Consider the following 19,594-nt stretch of genomic DNA (forward strand, 5'->3'; position numbering starts at 1 on the left):
AATTGTAACCCCAGCTAAATATTTCGGTTAAATAAAATATCCATTGAGTTGAAATTCAACTAAATAAAAAATTGTTATTAAAATAAATATTCGTCCAAACGAATTTCAAAACATTTTTTTTTTATTCTTTTATTTTCTTTCTATTTTTTTATTTATCAAACTCATAATTTTAATCAAAATTTAGTAATCATTTATTTGTACCAAAAATCCCTAAAATTAAAGTCGACGCTAATTTCAGGAACGATATATTTATTTAAACTCGTAATTTTAATTATAATTTTTTATAAAAAATTGATCATTTTTTAATATTTATTTGTACCAAAAATCGAATTCTATTTCAGTTAAAAAAAAAAGAAAAAATGCAAAACAAAAATGATCTACGAAAAATGATTTGGAAAAGAAAAGGGAAGTTTTGACAAGCTTTCTCCTAGAATAACCACATGTATTTAAAACTACTCATGTACACCAAGGCATTTAATACTGGAAAATGTTTTCGTTCAGTATTCACTTTAGTATTCGCAGTATCGCGTATCCATAAGATCCCCTCACCCTCTCTCTTTCTCTCTCTCTCTATTTCACTAAAGCAACAACCGTTTCTGGTTTATTTTTCAATCGAATTCCACGATTCTGTACAATGTTCGTTCACGCTTGGTGTACTCTCAGCACCTGCCAATATTTCAATTATAGTTGTACTCAGTAATACATTTTTATATGTATGTATATAAATAACTAGCAATCGATGAAACTTTAGCGATGCGTATGTGACTCTTCGCAAATCAATTTTCAGTACGTGCCACTTCTGAAACGCGCGATGTACTTGTTATTCATGTTATCTTTTAGTGCACATAAATAAATGGTGTTCGGTTTCGCGCAGGAAAAGGAAATGGGAGCCTTTTGCACGTACGAGTTACGGTGAACTTAACCGATAGACTATATTATACATATGTGTGTGTTTGTGTATAATATGCAAAAGAGAAAAAGAAAAGCAGAAGCATGCACCGGGGGTCTCGTAATGATTATTCTCTATCGTTCCTTTGATAAATCATTTGTAACGTTTCAACTATGAGATAATTAACTGTATTTTAATGCATAATATAATGCATTTAATGCCGTTATGTTCACTGTACGAGAGAGAGAAAGAGAGAGGTCAGAAAAGAAAATTTCAAGAGCAAAAAGAAAAAGAAGGAATTACAAGGATTCTATAATTGAAGGAAAATAAATTAGCTTTCAATTTTTTTTATAAGAAAGGCATTTTGCCTTTTTTTAAAAAAAAATTCTTTTCAATATTAAAGTTTTTCCGTAAAGTCCTAATATAAGAATTGAGAAAAAAATCCTCCAAAATTTTCCGAAAGGTTTAAAAAATTCAGAACATTAAAAAAAATATATATTTTTTTATTTCAATATTTGTTATTAAACTGAATTTTTTTAATTCAATAATTGAACTAAAATTTCTATTGACTTTTTATTAAATTCAAAAGGTTTTTTCCAAAAAAAAGAAATAAATTTAAAAAATAAAAAATAAATAAATAAATTTTGATCATTTGAACGTTCAGAACTTTTAGAGGACGAAAATTAATATTCGTTTTTTTAATTTGTATAGATTTATCAAAAATAGAAAACTAAATAATTATTTTAGTCAAATCAACGACGACTGGCACCTGTTATTCGAATAAAAAATATATACATTTCCAAATGAGTTTTCTGACCAAACACCAAAAACAAGATGATCTATATTTGACATAAAAGAATAATCAATTAGCAAAAGTGAAAAAAATTCTAAAAAATAGGAAACGAATTCCACTTTAATAATTGGAAGAAATAAATCACCACACTCTGAGAGGGGAAGAGTGATGGGCCAACGAAAAATTATGGCGCATTTTATTGAGAGGGTTCTCCTATAAAAAGCGTTACGTAATTTTTGAACGCTCCAATTTCACCCGGGACTTTCCTATATAAACCGAATTCTCAAAAAAAAAAAAAAAACCGAAAAAAGAGAGAGAAAAATAAAGAAATAAAAAGTAAATAAAATGAAAACCAACATAAAGAAAGAAATTTTCCATTTCATCAAAATTTTACAACGTTCAAATGAAGGAACATTTTTTTCCGTCTTAAGTATTTTCAAAAATTACTATACCTTACTAAATTAAAAAAAAAGAATAAAAATAAAATACAAAAATAAAAAAGAACAATAAAAAATAAATTTGATTTACTTATTTCAGAATTAACTTTTTTACTGTTAATTAAATAATTAATTTAATTCGTTAATTAATATATAATTCATTTAATTTATGTGCAAATTTCAAAAATTCTATTCTCACCATAAGAATTATAACATGGACTCGGTTCGGTTCGAATTTCGAGTCCATGTGTAAAATTCGAGTTTCTGCACACCACTAATTTAATTCATTAATTTAATTACATAATTAGTTTAATTTCAATAAATTTTATTCATTAAAAAAATTATTTCGCAAAATTAAAAAAGTAATTATTATTCTTAACTAAATAATTATTTCATTTTTTTTTTATTTTTCATTTTGTTAATGAAATTTTTATAAACATTTAAATTGAAAAAAATTCCCTTCATTTCAACGTTCAAACCTTAGGAAGAATATATAATATACAACTCCTAAAAATTCAGCTTAATAAAATGCTCTCGTTTAATAAAATTTTGATTAAATGGAATCACTCCGGAAAGTATAAATTCGCAATGAGGTAAAATGAAAATCGTACCTACAGTTTGAAAATTCAGTGAATGAATTCTGTTTATGTGAAAAGTCGACCAAATAAAAATCTCCTCTTTCAAAATTTCTACAAAATTATTTAAATTCTGTAAAATAAACTTTTGACCTTATTTTTTGTTTATTTATTTAAAATATATTTTTAAATAAATATATTTTGAGTAAATAGGTTAATAAATAATAATTAATCATATGTACGGAAAAATTTGGACAAATAGAAATTTTTCCTTATTACAAAATTCGGCCAAATTAAATTTCGACGTTATTTTTTATTTTATATTTTTTTATTTGACTAAAAAAGTGTATTTTAAATAAATAAATATAAAAATAAAAAGTAACATCGTTTTGCATAAAAAAATGCTAAATAACGTTTTTTTAACAGGAAAATAAAATAAACAATAATTAGAAATTGTCATTAAAAAATTCGGTATTCAAACTCCAAAAAAAAATTTGCTCCGTATTTTCGTCTAAATAAAATTTCGAAGTTATTTTTAATTTTTTTTTATTTCACTAAAAAAATGTAGTTTAAATAAATAAATATAAAAATAAAAAATAACATCGGTTTGCATAAAAAAACGTTAAATAACGTTTTTTTATCAGGAAATAATATAAACAATATAATTAGAAATTCTCACAAAAAAAATTAACAACTCGTCACATTTCAAATGAATTTGTAATTCAAAATAGAAATTCGGTATTCAAACTAAAAAAAAATTTTGCTTCATATTTTCGTCTAATAAAATTCGGCTAAATAAAATTTCAAAGTTATTTTTTATTTTATTTTTTTATTTTACTAAAAAAGTGTATTTTAAATAAAGTATTAAATATAAAAAAAATAAATAACATCGTTTTGCCTAAAAAAAACGTTAAATAACGTTTTTTTTATCAGGAAATAAAATAAACAATAATTATAGAAATTCTCACAAAAAAAATAAAAAATTCGTCATAAGTTCAAATAAATTAGGAATTCAGAATATAAATTCGGTACATAAACTCGAAAAAATAATTTTGCTCCGTATTTTCGTCTAATAAAATTCGGCTAAATAAAATTTCAACGTTATTTTTTATTTTATATTTAAAAAATAACGTCGTTGTGCATAAAAAAAACCGTTAAATAACGCTTATTTTAACAGGCAAATAAAATAAACAACAATCAGAAATTTTCAATAAAAAATAAATAGAAAATTCGTCTTATTCCAAATGAATTTGGAATTCAAAATAGAAAATCGGTACAATAATTTGATAAATTTTTTGTTCGCCAAGGTATAAAAAATTCTGGCCTATAATACAAAAATCTAAAAAATCCCAACTCAGCGAATTAATCATATTTAGTAAAAAAAATTCGGCCCAATAAAAAATGTCCCTCATTTTACAAAGTTCGACTAAATAAAAAAAAATGGACATTATTTTTTGTATTCTCCTGTTTACACTTCTCCATATCGCCATACGGCGTGTTTGATACGTAAATATGAATTACATGAGAAAAAAGAGAGAGTGTTTGGCGTCATTACAATTTTTATGGCTAGTTCTTTTTCTCATATGGTATAATACCCACGAACATGAGGTATTTGAACTTGAAATAGGGGTTGTACACCCCATGGCGTGCATAACCTATTCTATGGGGTGTTGCGGAGACTCTAGTCTAGGTTTGTTACACCAATAGGAAAAGTGTAAATGTGCAAGTTGCGTATGTACGCATGGCGTACAGGGGTGGAGGAAAAGGCACGGGTGTGGTCCGATCAATACCAACACCGTGTTCTATAGATCCAAATTGGTGCATTTATTCACGCAGATGTGTTATAAATTCAATCACTCTCATCACTACTTGTAAATGTCGTGGAAATCCGCTAATCCGACATTAAAACCATTATCTCTATTTTCAATTTCCACATTTTTTTTGTCATTTCTATTTTTTTTTTTTTTTAATCACTTTATCTTTTTACGAGGAGAAATTTTTTTTTTTTATATCAAATTTTCATCTCAATGACACTTCATATCACAAATTGTATGACGCAATCAATAGTGGGGAAGAAAATGACGAAAAATTGACGCAAAAAAAAAGAAGAAAACAGAAAGCTCTTAGTATTAAAAAACAAGGAGTCTTTTAATTGGAAATTTTCTATTTCGAAATAGGTAACGCGTGAGAGAATGTTCTGTAAAATTAATTTAAAATCCATCACAAGAATTCAATTATTTTCATAAATAATAAAATTCTTCGGAAGAATTCAATTACTTTTTTTTTTTACTTTTTAATACAATTTTTCAAAAGAATTAAATTATTTTTTAAGATTTTAATAAATTTCTCGAAACAATTCAATTATTTTTATAAATATAAACATTTTTCGACAAAAATTAAATTATTTTTTTAAATAATAAAATTATTCTTAGATATTTAAATATTTTCAATACAATTTTAATAAAATTCACGAAATAAATGTTTTAAACAATTTATTTTTAGCAGTCACGATTTTTTTTAAAAGTTAAATTGTTTAATTCAATTATTTTCAAAATTTCCAATTAAAAATAATTCAAAAAACGACATTCTTTTAAAAAAAACTTAAAGAAATTTTTCGAAAGAATTTAATGCTTTACAAAAACTCTACTTTAATTATTTAAAAGAATTTAATTTTCTATCAATAAAATTCCTCGAATAAATTAAATTATTTTAAAAAAATTGTAATAAAATTCCTCGAATAAATTAAATTATTCTAAAAAATTGTAAAAAAAATTCTCAGAAGAATTTAATTACTTTCTAAAAATTTTAATAAAATTCAATAATTAAATATTTAATTTCAATTTTAAAACAAATACGATTATTTTAAAAACTTGAAAGAAATTCTTTATAAAATTCAATTACTTTAAATATTTTCAATTAAAATTATTAAAGAAACTCCATTTTTTCAAAAAAATTAAAAGAAATTTTTGAAAAGAATTTAATTAGAATTTTAAAAAATTTTAGTAAAATTTTCTTGCAAGAATTCAATGATTTTCAGTACATGAATTTTAAAATAATTGATATCATTTAAAAAGAAAAATTGTTGAAAAAGTTAGGAATATTTACTAGTTTTTTTATTCGTTAATAATTTTATTTTCTAACTTTTGCTAATTTTATTTTTTATTCTGTATAATATGTAGTTTTATTTTTCAATGATTCTATTTTTAAATTTCGACTAATTTTATTTTTTGATTTTTAATAATTTTATTTTTTAATTTTGCCTAATTTAAATTGATAAACTACTTTTACTAATTTAAATTCATAAACAAACTAATTCTTTTTTCGAAAGCGCTCAAAATATAAATTTTAGTAAAAAGTCATCTTCTAAATAAAAATTTTCTTTACTAATTTTTAGTAATTTTTCTCCAAAATTCTAGTCGAAAAATTGAAACTACTATTTATTTTTCAAAAACATTTAAATAAAATAGGAAAAACTACTAAAGTTTACGAAATTTCTATTTAACAGATTTTCCAATGAATTAAATTTTAAAATTCGATGAACAATGGATGAGAATAAAAAAAAATAATAATACCTAATAATAGTAAAAAATAATAAGAAAAATTTAATATAATTATTATTATTAATTATTATTGGATATTAATTATGATATTATTATTATTATTATATAAATAATAAAATTGCGAAAGAAACAATTTTTCCCAATGAAGAAAAATCGAAAAATCAAATTTTCCCGAATAGAAATGGAAAATACTCAGAAAAAAGAAGTAATTCAGAGGAAAATATTTAGATCAAATAACACTGCAGGTACATTGCGTGTATAATAATAATATAAAGCCTTAGAAGTATATTTAAAAGACAATTTTCTGGAACAGCTGCGAAAAAAGAGCAACTGAGGATTTTTGATTTACCGCTGATATTCTTTCTACAGGGACTTTTTAACACGTGTTTGTCTATATGTGTGTGTGAGAGTGCATACAAGAAATAGCATGCAGATGCAGCGAGATAATCTCGGCAAGTATTTCACGCTGATGTGCGGTAGCTTTAGTGAAAGGGGAAACGGGGAAGGAGAGAGACTTGATTTAATAAATATTGCGAATCGAAAAGAAATTGAGATGATGAAAATAGATTGTATTCTCTTTTTTCTTTTTTTTTTTTGGTAAACAGGAGAAAAAATGGCAAAAAGGTACCTAGTGCACTACTTTTATGATTTACGAGTGCGGTGGCCGGAGGTTATGGGAATATTGCTGAAAGCAGTCTGCTTCAAGAGAGAAGTCATTGTCTTCGCCTCATGAGTTATCGGACTAATTAGCACAGTATGAACTTACGAGGAAAAATTATTAAAGAACTCCATTCACTAAATATTCGATTCCAAGATGAATATATATTGCATTTTTTATTTTCAAAGAAGAAATCATTTAATCACTCTCCTACCGTTCGATTAAAGCGAATGGCAGTTTGGATAATTATAAACTCTCGCATTGACTCAACATCGAGTTAAAATTATTTCAATTTTTCAATTCAAGATTCTTTTTCTTATTCTTTTCGTTTATTTATTAATTTATTACTTATTGAATATTTGTTCATTTGACTGGATTAAATATTTACTTTCTAAATATTTTTTAGAAAATTAAATATCGAAATAAAAAAATTAAGTTCCATTTTTTTTTATCGATAATTATGAAGAGAATAATGACAACGAACACGAAAAGTATAGTTTCATAAAGAATTTTAACTGAGTAATTGTTATAAATAAATTCATTATCAACACGACAAAAATGATATAATAAATTAAAAAAAAACTCGCAAGTTTCCTGTAATTTAGTGCAATAAAAATACTTTATTCGTTCGAAACACGTGTACCGGATATTTTTAGTTTATGCCAAACGGGAAAATATTATATCGTTTTTAAAACAAAATGTATATATTTGTAACAGCGAGGGTCGTTTTAAAATTGCTTTCCGATGAATTTAAGCGAGAGAAAATGGCAGTACACAACAGAGTGTACAAACTTCGGAAACATATTTTACCCAAGATTGGTGAAATCACGCAAAGTATCAAAAGGAATGAAATCTGAGTCATAGGCAGCAGTGTGGCAAAGAAAAGAATAAAATTCGCTTTCTTAAACTGAAGCCCGCAAGAGAGAATACAAGGAGAGCATGTAATTTAACTGCCAGCGAGAGATCAATTTTTGTATCGTTAAAACGAAAACAACAAGACAAGAGAGAGAGAGAACCGACTACTACACACTCGAGACAAACAAATTTTTCCATCAAAATGATGATCACCATTCATTAGAAATGACAAATTTATTAGAAATTAATCAAAGAGACAAATTTACTTATTACTGAATAATATTTCTAAAATATTTTCTCTCATAGAAAAAAGAGAAGCAAGAATTGAAGATTCAAAAATTCAAAAAATGTTGGAAAACTAATGGAATTTGGATGAATTTTGAAAATATGGGGAAATATTTAATGAAATGCAATCGGACGTACACGTATTGAAAATTCGGTGAAACGTGATTGCATTTCAAAGGAATACGAGAACATGAGACAGCCATTTTTAAGGTTCACTTCTTGTGTTGCCCTGCGTGCATTCTTACAAATTGTGCATCAAAATGACTCCAACCAGCATGAGTACATTATATCTTTCTATGAAGGCTATTTTCTCATCAATGCCAATGACTTTTATGAATCGTGAGTCACGCGTGAAAAGACCCTCAAGTCTTTGACGGTCACTCCTCTATATATCGCTCCTTTGGAGAAAGCTTTGTACATATCACTCCCTTTTTGCCTCCTCAATCACGTATCAAACAATCGCAAACAATAAATATTTTTATCCTCATTATCTCTGCCTCATAATTGACAATTTTAATCATCGCCAAACATCCTCAATTTTTTCTCCTTCAATATTTTCGAAAACTTCACTTTTTCATCACATGCGAAAAAAGCTTTCTTTCTCATTTATTTCAATTATTGTTTCTAATTGAAGAAAAATTCGAAAAACGGAAGCAATAACAGCAAACTATCAAACACACCTGGAAAACAAACAAGAACAATCAAAAATACAAAAACAAATATTTTACAAATTAACAAACACAATTTTTTTCTAGAAATTAAAAAAGTCTGGCAAATCGAAAAAAAACTATTAGTTTTTGTTAACACAAACTATTTTTTTCCAAACTAACAAAAACTTTCAACTCGAAAGAATAAAAACTATTTTTTTTACAAATATAATTCGATTTCTAGAAAACGCACAAAAATTTAATTATTGAAATTAAAAAAAAGAAATGCAAAATATTTTCCAGAGCTCAAAACTAAATAATTCTGGAAATGGCGAGAAATCGAAGTATGTTTATTAGACTATAATAATAAAGAAATAAATAATAAACAAAAGTAAAAGTGAGAGAGATATACGAAATATAGAAAATAAAATAGATAAGAAAATATGTAAATAAACGACAAGTTCTTACTGACGATCCTATGTATACACATTGAGACTAAAGTATGACCAAAGAATATCAGGATAATGATTCAAGAGTCACCGTGACCTTCAAGGATTCCCGTGGTCGAAGCGATTCTATCGCCTTACTACGCCTTGCCCTCATCAAGAAAGATACGATCTCAGACGATCTTTCAAAAAAAAAAATGTCTATGCTTTATAATTGAACCTGCTTGATAATCAGACCTTTATACATATGCAGCATCTCGTCTTTTCTTTCCGAAACCTGATTTCCTAAAGTTCCTATACACTTGCTGTCACTACCAATATTTTCTCACAGAAATCCATTTTTCAACTTGATGTTCTTTTCCCTAAATCCTCACGGTGGATTTTACTACTATAATAATAATAATTAAAATACAATAATTACAATAACAAAGATAATAATAATAAATATATTAATATTTTAATTTAAAATAATAATATATTAATAATGATGATAATTATATTATAATAAAAATAATAATTATTATTATTTATTTTTCTAAACTCTTGAACGTTCAAATAAACGAAATATTTTTTTATACTCTAATATTTTTAACAATAGATTAAAATTCAAAAAATATTGTAATTAATTATTTTTAACTAAAAAATTTTTTTTAATTATAAAAACAATATTTTGTAAATAAAATTCAAATTAAAAAAAGTAATACAAATATTTTCATTTATTTGTACGTTCGAAACTTTAGGGACATTATTATTTCAGTAAAAATTTTATTATTACAATAACAATAAAAAATAATAATTTCAATAACAACAATTATATTATTATTATTATTATTATTATTATTAATTTCCCTAAAGTTCTGAACTTTCAAATGAATGAATTTATTTTTTTCCTCAACGAATTCAAATTTTATTGCAATTATTATTGCAATAAAATTTGAATTCGTTATTAATTAATTTAAAAAATAAATTATAAAGATTCTAAATGTTTAATTCTAATTTTTCTAGATTTTTTAAATTTATAATTTTGTTTTTGCTTTTTGTACACGGAGAAAAATATAAAGTAACTTTTACTACTTTTATAGTAAAAAAATTTCCGGTAAAGCATTTCTGGTAATTTTTACTACTTTTGGAGTAAATTTTGCTACGTTCGAAGTAAATTTTACTAATTTTTACAAATATTTACTTCGTACGTAGAAAAATTTACTCCAAATGTAGTAAAAATTACCAGAAATGCTTTACCGGAAATTTTTTTTTTACTATAAGAGTAGTAAAAGTTACTTTATATTTTTCTCCGTGTAATGATTAACTTTTTGTTTAAAAAAATTCTTAATTATTCATTTAAAAAAAATTCTGTGACGATAAAATAATTCAATTGAAATTAGGCGTCATGGAAAGTCGCAAGTGTCATAGTGGAGAAAAAAATTTCTTTGGATTTTTAATTATATTTAAATCCCGTATTATCTTCATATGAGTCAAAAGCACGAAGACACATAATACAAAAAAAATGTGGTATTCAAGTTTAATTTGCATCCAATTGAAAATGAATAACGCCTTCGCTTTATATATAATAAAGTAGAGGCACTAGTTTTCATTGAATAATTGCGACGTTTCTACAATGTCTGCTATTTATGTATATAAGAATCACTTTCGAGTTTATCAATGTTTAAAAGTTTATCACTTAGAATTACCCTCTGCATACCACAAGTAGAACCGTTATAATTTCCGATAATTTCTTCATTTTCATTCCTAACAATAATGCAATACAAAAAAAAAAAGAAATATGTAAATTAGTAAACAAAAATAATGAGCTATTATTTTAATAAAATTAATCACCATTTTCTTTTCAAAAGAATGTAAATAAAAAAAAATTGGAATAAAAAGAAAATAACAAGTGTACATAGAAAATTAATTAAATAAAAATTATTTTTAGCTACCAAAATGATTTTAATAGAAACAAAAAAAGAAAAAAGGATAATTTACAAGAAATTTAGTTCAAATAAAGAAAGAAATATCCAATGATTGTAATAAAGAACACAAAAAGATAATTAAGAGAAAGGAGAGAAAATTATTTTAGTTGAATTAAACATTTAAATACGAGAAGTGGATACGGGCATTTAGCGGTTCAAGTACATGCAAAAGAAAATAAATGCCCCTATATATTGGTCAATTGCGCAGATATTTGTTTACCTAGATAAAAAATAAAATGTAAACTGATATAAAATGTACGAAAGCCACAGAGAAAGTGAGGAAAGTTGAATATCACGTTCTACTTGTGGTTGATATGCCAACAAAGATTGCACAGATTATAATATATGATACATAATATTCTCAAGGGGGAAAACTAGAAAAAAAATCCTTTTCTCCCCCCTATTTTATTGTCAAGTTTAAAATTTATTTCCGCAAATTTTATTTTCCTTTTATTTCACGAATTTAACTAAACTATAGATAAGTTCGCATTTTACAACGTAAATTGCAAAATTATTCTACTTCCTGACTCGTAAAATATCCAATGAATTTTTTTTTCAAGAGCATTATTCATTAAATATTATTTTTGGGGGTCACAAATAGAAATTTCCGTTGTCGAATTAAATATTAGTGACACATCTCTTAAAAAAATGAAATATATAGAGAAAAAAATGCTAATTAAAATTGTATTAATCGATTTGATTAAAAATTAACTTTTTAGTTTTCCATTTCCGCTTTTTTAAAAAGGTTTCCTGCTCTGAATTTCAAAGACTTAAAACACATGTACGTATATGTCAAATGAGTACATCCGGTGATCATACGCGCCGCCAAAAGGGCGAAAATGCTTCACACAGGACGTATTAGTTTAAAAATGTTCATTTTACTGATTCTTACAATTCAAATTGTTATATTTATTGAAATGAAAAATAAGGAGTGGCACTATTTTAACAATTTATGGTCAATTTTTCAATTTAGTAAACTATTTGCCCTATTTGCCAATTTTTCCACTCGTTTTTCTACGAAGAAGAATCGGAATTTTTATAGAAAAAAAAACCAAAAATAAGTAAAGCCAAAAGTCAGATTGAAAAAAATGAAATATTAAGCATTTAATACTAATTTAAAAAATAGTCGAGAAACAAAATAGCAAATTAAGAAAAAATACGAAAAATAAATTTAACATAACCTAAAAAAGAATAGACTTGTTAATAAAATCGCAAATTATATGTATAATTTACATAAATCTAATTTCAATATTTGGAAAATTTTTTATTTACTAAATTGCTTAGGAAAAATTACAAAAAAAATTATTTACGAGTATCGAAACTTTATAAATCGAAAATATGACGAATTTAAACAAGCTTGAAGCATCCTAACAATAAGCTTGGGAGAAGCTTGGTTTGTGTTAAGCATTCAAAACTAAGCAGCTTGTCCTCAAGAGAAAGAGAAAAAATAATTACCGGACACATTTACAAACAAAACCAGTCGACCCTATTAAGCTTGATAATTAAAACCACTTAAGAATTGTATTTCGACAACAAAGAAACTACAGTTAATATTTCAATCCTAGCTAATTTTTTGAATATTTTCTCAACAAGTACATAGAAATTTATATTTTCGACTAGTTTAAAAAGTAGAAATGATAGTTAATTTTTAGCAAAAAAAATAGATTTTACAAAAGTTTTTGAGGTTAAGTAACGGTTGAATTGAAAAACAAAACCCCTGCGAAGCGTCAAAAACTCAACAGAGGCTTCTGTATAGGAAAACAATGATAAAACTAAATTACCGATCATTTGTAAGCGGCAATTACATTTCAACGTTAATTGTTGAAAAATTAGCTATTATTTGCCGGAAAAAAGCTTAGTGTCAAAAAAAAAAAGAAGCGCAAGGGCGTTATTTTGCAAAGTGAGGCTTAACATTGAGCACCTGGACCTCTTGGGCAGGATGCGAGAAGTCGAGCGCGACAAGAACAATGAATTTCCGTGTGTACTCACCATGCCTTGACTCGTATGAGGACCTCTCCCTCGGCCAGGGTCGGCTCAGGCTTCTTGAGGACCTTAACGCTCTTAAGTCCGCCAAATCCGTTGAGTACGATGGCCTTCATGTCCTTGGGCTCTGGTGTCGATTTTTCCTCACCATTCTCATTAGGTTTTTCACCTTCGCCATTTTCCTCAATTTTCTTTGTTTCCTTGACGATTTCTTTTGCCTCGTCCTTGGCAGGCGGAGTTATTTCCTGCGCGGGTTGCTCGCCCCCTGCGTTAGGACTCGTTTCGTTCTTATCCTCGGCCATATTTCAAAAACTTTCCTTTGCTCCTTTACGGGGGACTATACAAAAACGAAAAAACGCCGATCAATGGAAAAACTCTCTTTTTTTTAAAAAGAAAAACAGTTGTTTGTTTTTACCGATTGTTGCCAAATAAAAACCAAAAAGGTGAAAAACTACCACGCGAATTGGGAAAAAACAGAGAAGAGACTAAGAGATGGGAAATAAAAAAAGTTTTAAAATGATTTCTACAAACTAGGAACAACAACACAATACTGTACACGACGAAAGCTAACGTCGTTCTGCCGCCGCGTTCTATCAGTTTCAAGAAGCCGGCTTTTTCAATATAATATGAAAACCGGCGACGCTGTGCGCAGTGTTGCCGTTGCTAAGTTACCAATGCGCCCCTCCCATGCGCATAGAATCGCGCCCTCTTTTACGTGCGCGCGCATCTTCTTTATAACAGGGACGTGCATGTATAATTCTTGCGCCCCGTGCATTGAGAAGAAAAAGAAATTTTCCCAATTTTTCGATAATTGGAATAAAAAAGTATTAAAAATTTTCAAATAGAAGCGATTATTTAAGAAATTAATATTCTACAACTTTACAAAGAGAAAAAAATAACAATAACGGATAAAATGTTTTTGCCCATTAAAACCCTAAATTAACCGTAATTTTTTATTTTTGAATTTTCAAAATTTCCAATCTAATTAATTTTCACAACTGATTAGAATAATTTCTTTTTACAGATTTTTGAATTTCAAATATAGACCATATATGTATACTAACCTCAAAATCCAATTTGTTTTTGGTTCCTTGCGTGATTTTTTCCTTCGAGTTGAGTGTAAATATTTTTTCGAAATTCACACACAACAATAAGGAATTTGAAGGTATAATTCCTCTTTATAGCCGGAACACGTGTTGTGAAACACGTGTGTTGTTCTTTCTTCGTATCTCTGTATTTTTTGTTGCAGCATGAAAAACATTGAATATATATAAGTTAGGAGCCGAGTGGATGAAGATTGTTTGAAGGCCTGATGAGAAGGAAAGAAGGATATTTCGCATGAGCCGAAACGAAACTGCATTACATATATATTGTATGTATATACATATATGCAGGGTGCTCCGAAAACATTCACCTAAATTTATACGTAGAAGATATAGGGAGAAATCTGAAATGTCAAACTGACAGCGTCCTGACAGTGGCGTCGATTCACAGGGACAAAATCCCTTTTGTCTTTACTTTCACTATAAATAAAAATACATTTTTACATCACACACATACAGAAAAATTATTCTTTCTTTGAAAATTTATACATTATTGTTATTTAAAGAATATTTACCATTTACTGAGTTAAGTAAGTTTAAAAATTGTAAGTTACAGTAAAATAAAAAATCTATAACGAAAGTTAATCTTATTTCCTTATTTCCAATTTAAATACCTATAAAGAAAAACAAATCAAAATTATTTTTGATAGAAGCGTAAAGAATTTAATTTTCTACAGTTTACATTTGAATAAAAAATAAAAATGTCCAAAATCAAAAAATCCTAATCCTAATTTTTCCCGGTATTTTTCTCATAAAATTTAAATTTATTTGATTTCGAACATAAATAAATCTACAAATGGATTCCAAAAATTTTATTAGAGTTTTTATGAATAATTACATTCTTTTGACGAGTTTCTTTAAATTTTTTGAAAATAATGTTTTTTTTTAATATTTTAATTAAAAATTTGGAAAATGATTGAATTAAACAAAAAATTTTTTCAATTTTTTAAAATACTTGTCTGTTCATAATTGTAATTGAAAATTTGATTAATTCAATTTTATTAAAATGTATTGATATACTAATTGAATTTCTGCAAAGAAGTTTACTATTTATAAACGTAATTGAATTCTTCCAAAGAATGTTATTAATTATGAAAATAATTAAATGTTTGCGTAGAATTTTAATAAAATTTTTGAAAATTATTTAATTGTGGAGAACAATTTAATTATTTATAGAAATAATTGAAATTTTGAGGAAATTTTAAACATAATTGAATTTCTGCGAAGAATTTTATGGAGATTTATGAAAATAATTGAATTCTTGTGAAGAATTTTTTTTTAAAATAAAATTCAAAAGAATTTTGATATTTATGGAAATAATTGAATTCTTGAGAAGAATTTTTTCACAGTTTCCAGAAATAATTGAATTTTTTCAATGAATTTTAATAAAATTTTTAAGAATAATTACATTTTTCGAGGAATTTGATTGTATTTTCGAAAAATTTAAATAACATTCTTTACAAGTAATTTAATTATTTTTAATAGAATGTAAAGAAATTTTAATTATTTGTTTATAAAAATTCAATTATCTTGAAACAATAGAATGGAAAATTTCAAAAATCTTATTTTTCAGAATGTTTAAAAAAACTTTTAGAAAATTGAATTTTATTAAAAAATTTTAAGTCTGTATCTTCTTTTCAATTAAATAATAAAAATTTTAATTTTTAATCTTCGCTCTAAGAAACATGAATACAATATAGAATGTGACTCTTTATAGAATTCAATTATTTATCAATTATTAAATTAAAATACTTTAAAAAATTTGATTTGTTAAAAAGTTTGTAATGAAATTCTTTAACAAATTTAATTATTTTCAGTTGAATTTCACAAAAATTCTATTAATTCGATAATTTTTTCTTAAATTTATTTACATACTGTACAAAAATCAGTGACTCATTTTTTACGTTCAAATTAATTATTTTTAACTAATTCAAATTTAGAGAACAGTATAAATATCTATAAAAATTCTTCACAAAAATTCAATTATTTTCATAAATAAAAAAATTTCTAGTAAAATTTCATCAATTTTGATAAAATTCTTTTAAAAAATTCAATGATCGTTTTTAAATATATAATTCCAATTAAATTACAACTTTTGATTATCTAAAATATTGAAAATTAAATTCTTTACTCTTATTCACCAAAACGATAAAATATTTAATTAGTCTTTTTCTTTAAAAATAATAATTACATTCGACTATAACTTTTGTTTTGACTGTTCGACAGATTCTTTCCTAAATTAAAATTTGCAAAAAAGTAAACATTTCGTTTAAACATTTTTTTCCATAAATTAAAAATAAATTCTACAAACTTAAAGTAGTTTCCTTCTTAAATGTGACTAAAAATAACTAACAGATAGCGAATAATAATAATTGACAAGCAATTGTTGTCACGTGTTATTAAAAAAGAAAAAAAATATAAAGTACAAAAAAATAGTAAATGAAAATTAAAAGAAAATTTACATTGAAACTAGTATAATTTAAACAAAGAAAAAAATCGAATTACAAAAATTAATTAAAAAAAGTATTTAATTTTTATTTTTAACAATAATTAAGTTTGTGCTACGCTCTGAAATATCTGGCCAATTGGTCAATTTATTATTGTACAAAATTAAAAAATAAAAGAAACTATAAATAAAAAATTTACGAATAAGAAAATATTTGCATTATAAAAAAGAAGGAAAAAAAACTTTGAAATTCGATGGAAAAAAAGGAACTTGTTGTAAAAAGTGAATCGCTCTAAATAATCAATAATGTATAACCGATGAATAATTTGAATTCTTTTGAAATGCAACATAAAATCGTATTACGCACATTCCACCGAATGCAAATTTTTTCTTTTGCATGCTTTGACTTATACATACCTTATAATTACTTTATCAATGATATTCATGATGTTACAATTTATTCTGCCCAGGAATTGAAACAGGAATAATAACATCTCAAGCATTCCTCCTAGTATTTCAAGGTATTCTGTTTCAAAACAATGTCAGCCACATAATTATGAGAAAGCTAACGTGATTCATGAGCAAAAGAGGAGAGAGAAAAAAAAAGAAGCGATCCACCACAAATTACTTTTTCTTGCACTCATTATATACTTAAATCCTTTTTGTCTTCCATTATCACACTTTCGCTAAATATTTTCTAGTTAAACACTCTTACTTCATTCTTCTTTTTCTTTTCATTTTCAATCACAATCCTCATCTCTCTTTCTCGTTATAATTTTGAAGAAACGTCTCTCATTCCACTCTGTGCAGTAAAAAAAGAGAGAAAACAAATTTTGTTAATGGATTAATAATTTTAACAATACTGAAAATTAATTAATTAATAATAATTAACAAGTAAATAATTAATTATTATTAATTATTATCGATTGAGAATTATTTGGATAAAAAAATTACTTACTTAACAAAATAATTTTGTCTTTTTCTTGATAATTTGAATTGATAAATTAAATTGATAAATAGAATGGATTTTAATTGAATTCGATTGAATTGGAAATATCTTCCATTTACTATCATTCAATTGCATTGGCGAAGAATATTAATATTTTTAAGGAAAATAATAGTTGAATTTCGAGTTAACATTATTATTCTTCTTCGCATACAATTGTTATAATAGTAAATTCGTGAAACAATTGGTTCCATGCGAATCATGTTGGTCTGCAATGAGGATGTACTGATTGGAACGAATGACTCTTATTGTCAAGTGAGTAGACTGAGGATTCGTTTTTGTTCTGTACTTGACGCACAAGGCATTCAGAAAAGGTCATGTTCAAATTGTTTCACAAATACCTATATTTTTTTTAAACTTTCTCACGCCATCATCAAATTGCTTTCCATTTTTTCAATTAACTCGTCTGTTAATTTCACTCATTAATTCATCATCATCATCATCTTCATTATAATCATCATCACCATCATCATAATCATCATCACATCGCGTAAACACCTTTGGCAAACAAAAATTATTCAAATTATTAATTCCATCATCATTATTATTATTATCAATTATGTAAATATTTAGTAATCAATTGATTGAATTTAACAGAAATTAATTCATGAAACTAACTTCATTATAAAAAAAAAATTCGGAAATATTTCTCCTTTCTCCTTGCGAATAAATGTAATTAGAAGAAAATTATTTAATCCTTTTTAATTTGTTGCTTTCGTTATTAATTTGAATTACTTTGAAATTTCAGAAAAGGATATGTGTAATTTTTGGGAAACGTCTGAAAGTGAACGTCCAAGAACCCGATATTTTTGGATAAAAGTCACTCGAATATCCCGAAAATTCAATCTGAAAATAAATGAAAAAAAAAAAATTAAACAATTAAATTCGATCGACCAAAAAGTGTAGAGAAAAAAAAGAAATTATTATTGAAAATAAAAATCATCTTTTAGAGAATCTTTTGCTAAATTTTATATCTAAAAGTATTTAAAAAATTATCATTTGGAAAATTTTTTTTTGGATTTAAATTGTAATTAAATTTAATTCAATTTAATTCAATTTTATTTTAGTTACCTGAATTAAATTAAATTGGATTTTATTTTAATTAAATTAAATATAATTTAAATAAAATAAAATCAAATTAAATTAAATTAAATTAAATTTAATTTGATTTAGTTTTAATTTTTGTTTCTTGAATAGTAAATAAACTGCAAACGATAAAAATGAATTATCTTTTGTAAAGAAAAAGATGGAATTTATTAACACTTTTTTCTATTGAATGATAAATTGTCTGTAGATTTTTATTAATATGTGGAATTATTCTCTTTTTTTTTTGCTATATAGAAAATAAGTTTTGGGCGTGTCAACGAGATTGTTGAAATTAGATTCGAAGGGCCGATTCAAGAGTGTTTAAATGCCAAGGTCATATCTTCACTCTGATGGTGAAGACAAAAATTGATATAGAGCAGAGAATACCAAGTTATTTAAAATCCCATTAATAGATTAATTCCACAAGCCTCTTTCTCAGCTGTGTGTCTAAATTATAATATTTGACGAAGAATGTCCTTAATTAAAATTAACTACATTCTTCACGAATATATCATTCTTTATAAACCCATCATTACTTTCGTTTCAATTCAAAAAAAATATATCACTATAAAAATAATAATTTAAATAATAAAAAATTAAAAAAAAAAAGAAATACGAAAATTTCTTAATTTTGAAAATTATTGCAAACAAGTATTTTCATTTTTTTCCTCATCATTTTTCTCTAAAATAAAATTTTACGTTTCTTTTAGAATTCAACGAATTTAATATTTATAATTAATATTTATCTAGAATTTTTATTAAATTGCTGTCAATCGATTCTAGAAATGGATTTTCGTTAAGGGATTGAAATCTAAAATATTATTATTAATAATAATAATATTGAAGATTTTTTTTTCA

General features: G+C 25.1%; 1 protein-coding gene across 2 annotated transcripts in view; it reads right to left on the bottom strand.

The window, feature by feature from the left end:
- LOC122509552 (synaptic vesicle membrane protein VAT-1 homolog-like) overlaps positions 1 to 13,705 on the bottom strand; it is a 58,098-nt gene extending 44,393 nt beyond the window's left edge. Inside the window, exons 1-2 of one of the 2 annotated variants that reach the window (XM_043623718.1) lie at positions 13,511 to 13,705; positions 13,102 to 13,432 (exon numbers count right to left, since the gene is read on the bottom strand). In XM_043623718.1, coding sequence (XP_043479653.1) covers positions 13,102 to 13,397 — 296 coding nt within the window. In that variant the 5' untranslated portion in view covers positions 13,398 to 13,432; positions 13,511 to 13,705. The remainder of the gene's footprint in view (positions 1 to 13,101; positions 13,433 to 13,510) is intronic. The other variant, XM_043623719.1, reaches the window with a different exon arrangement.
- Positions 13,706 to 19,594: the final 5,889 nt, after the last annotated feature.

The sequence above is a fragment of the Leptopilina heterotoma genome, unplaced genomic scaffold, assembly GCF_015476425.1.
Source record: "Leptopilina heterotoma isolate Lh14 unplaced genomic scaffold, ASM1547642v1 Lhet_60, whole genome shotgun sequence".
Taxonomy (NCBI): Eukaryota; Metazoa; Arthropoda; class Insecta; order Hymenoptera; family Figitidae; genus Leptopilina; species Leptopilina heterotoma.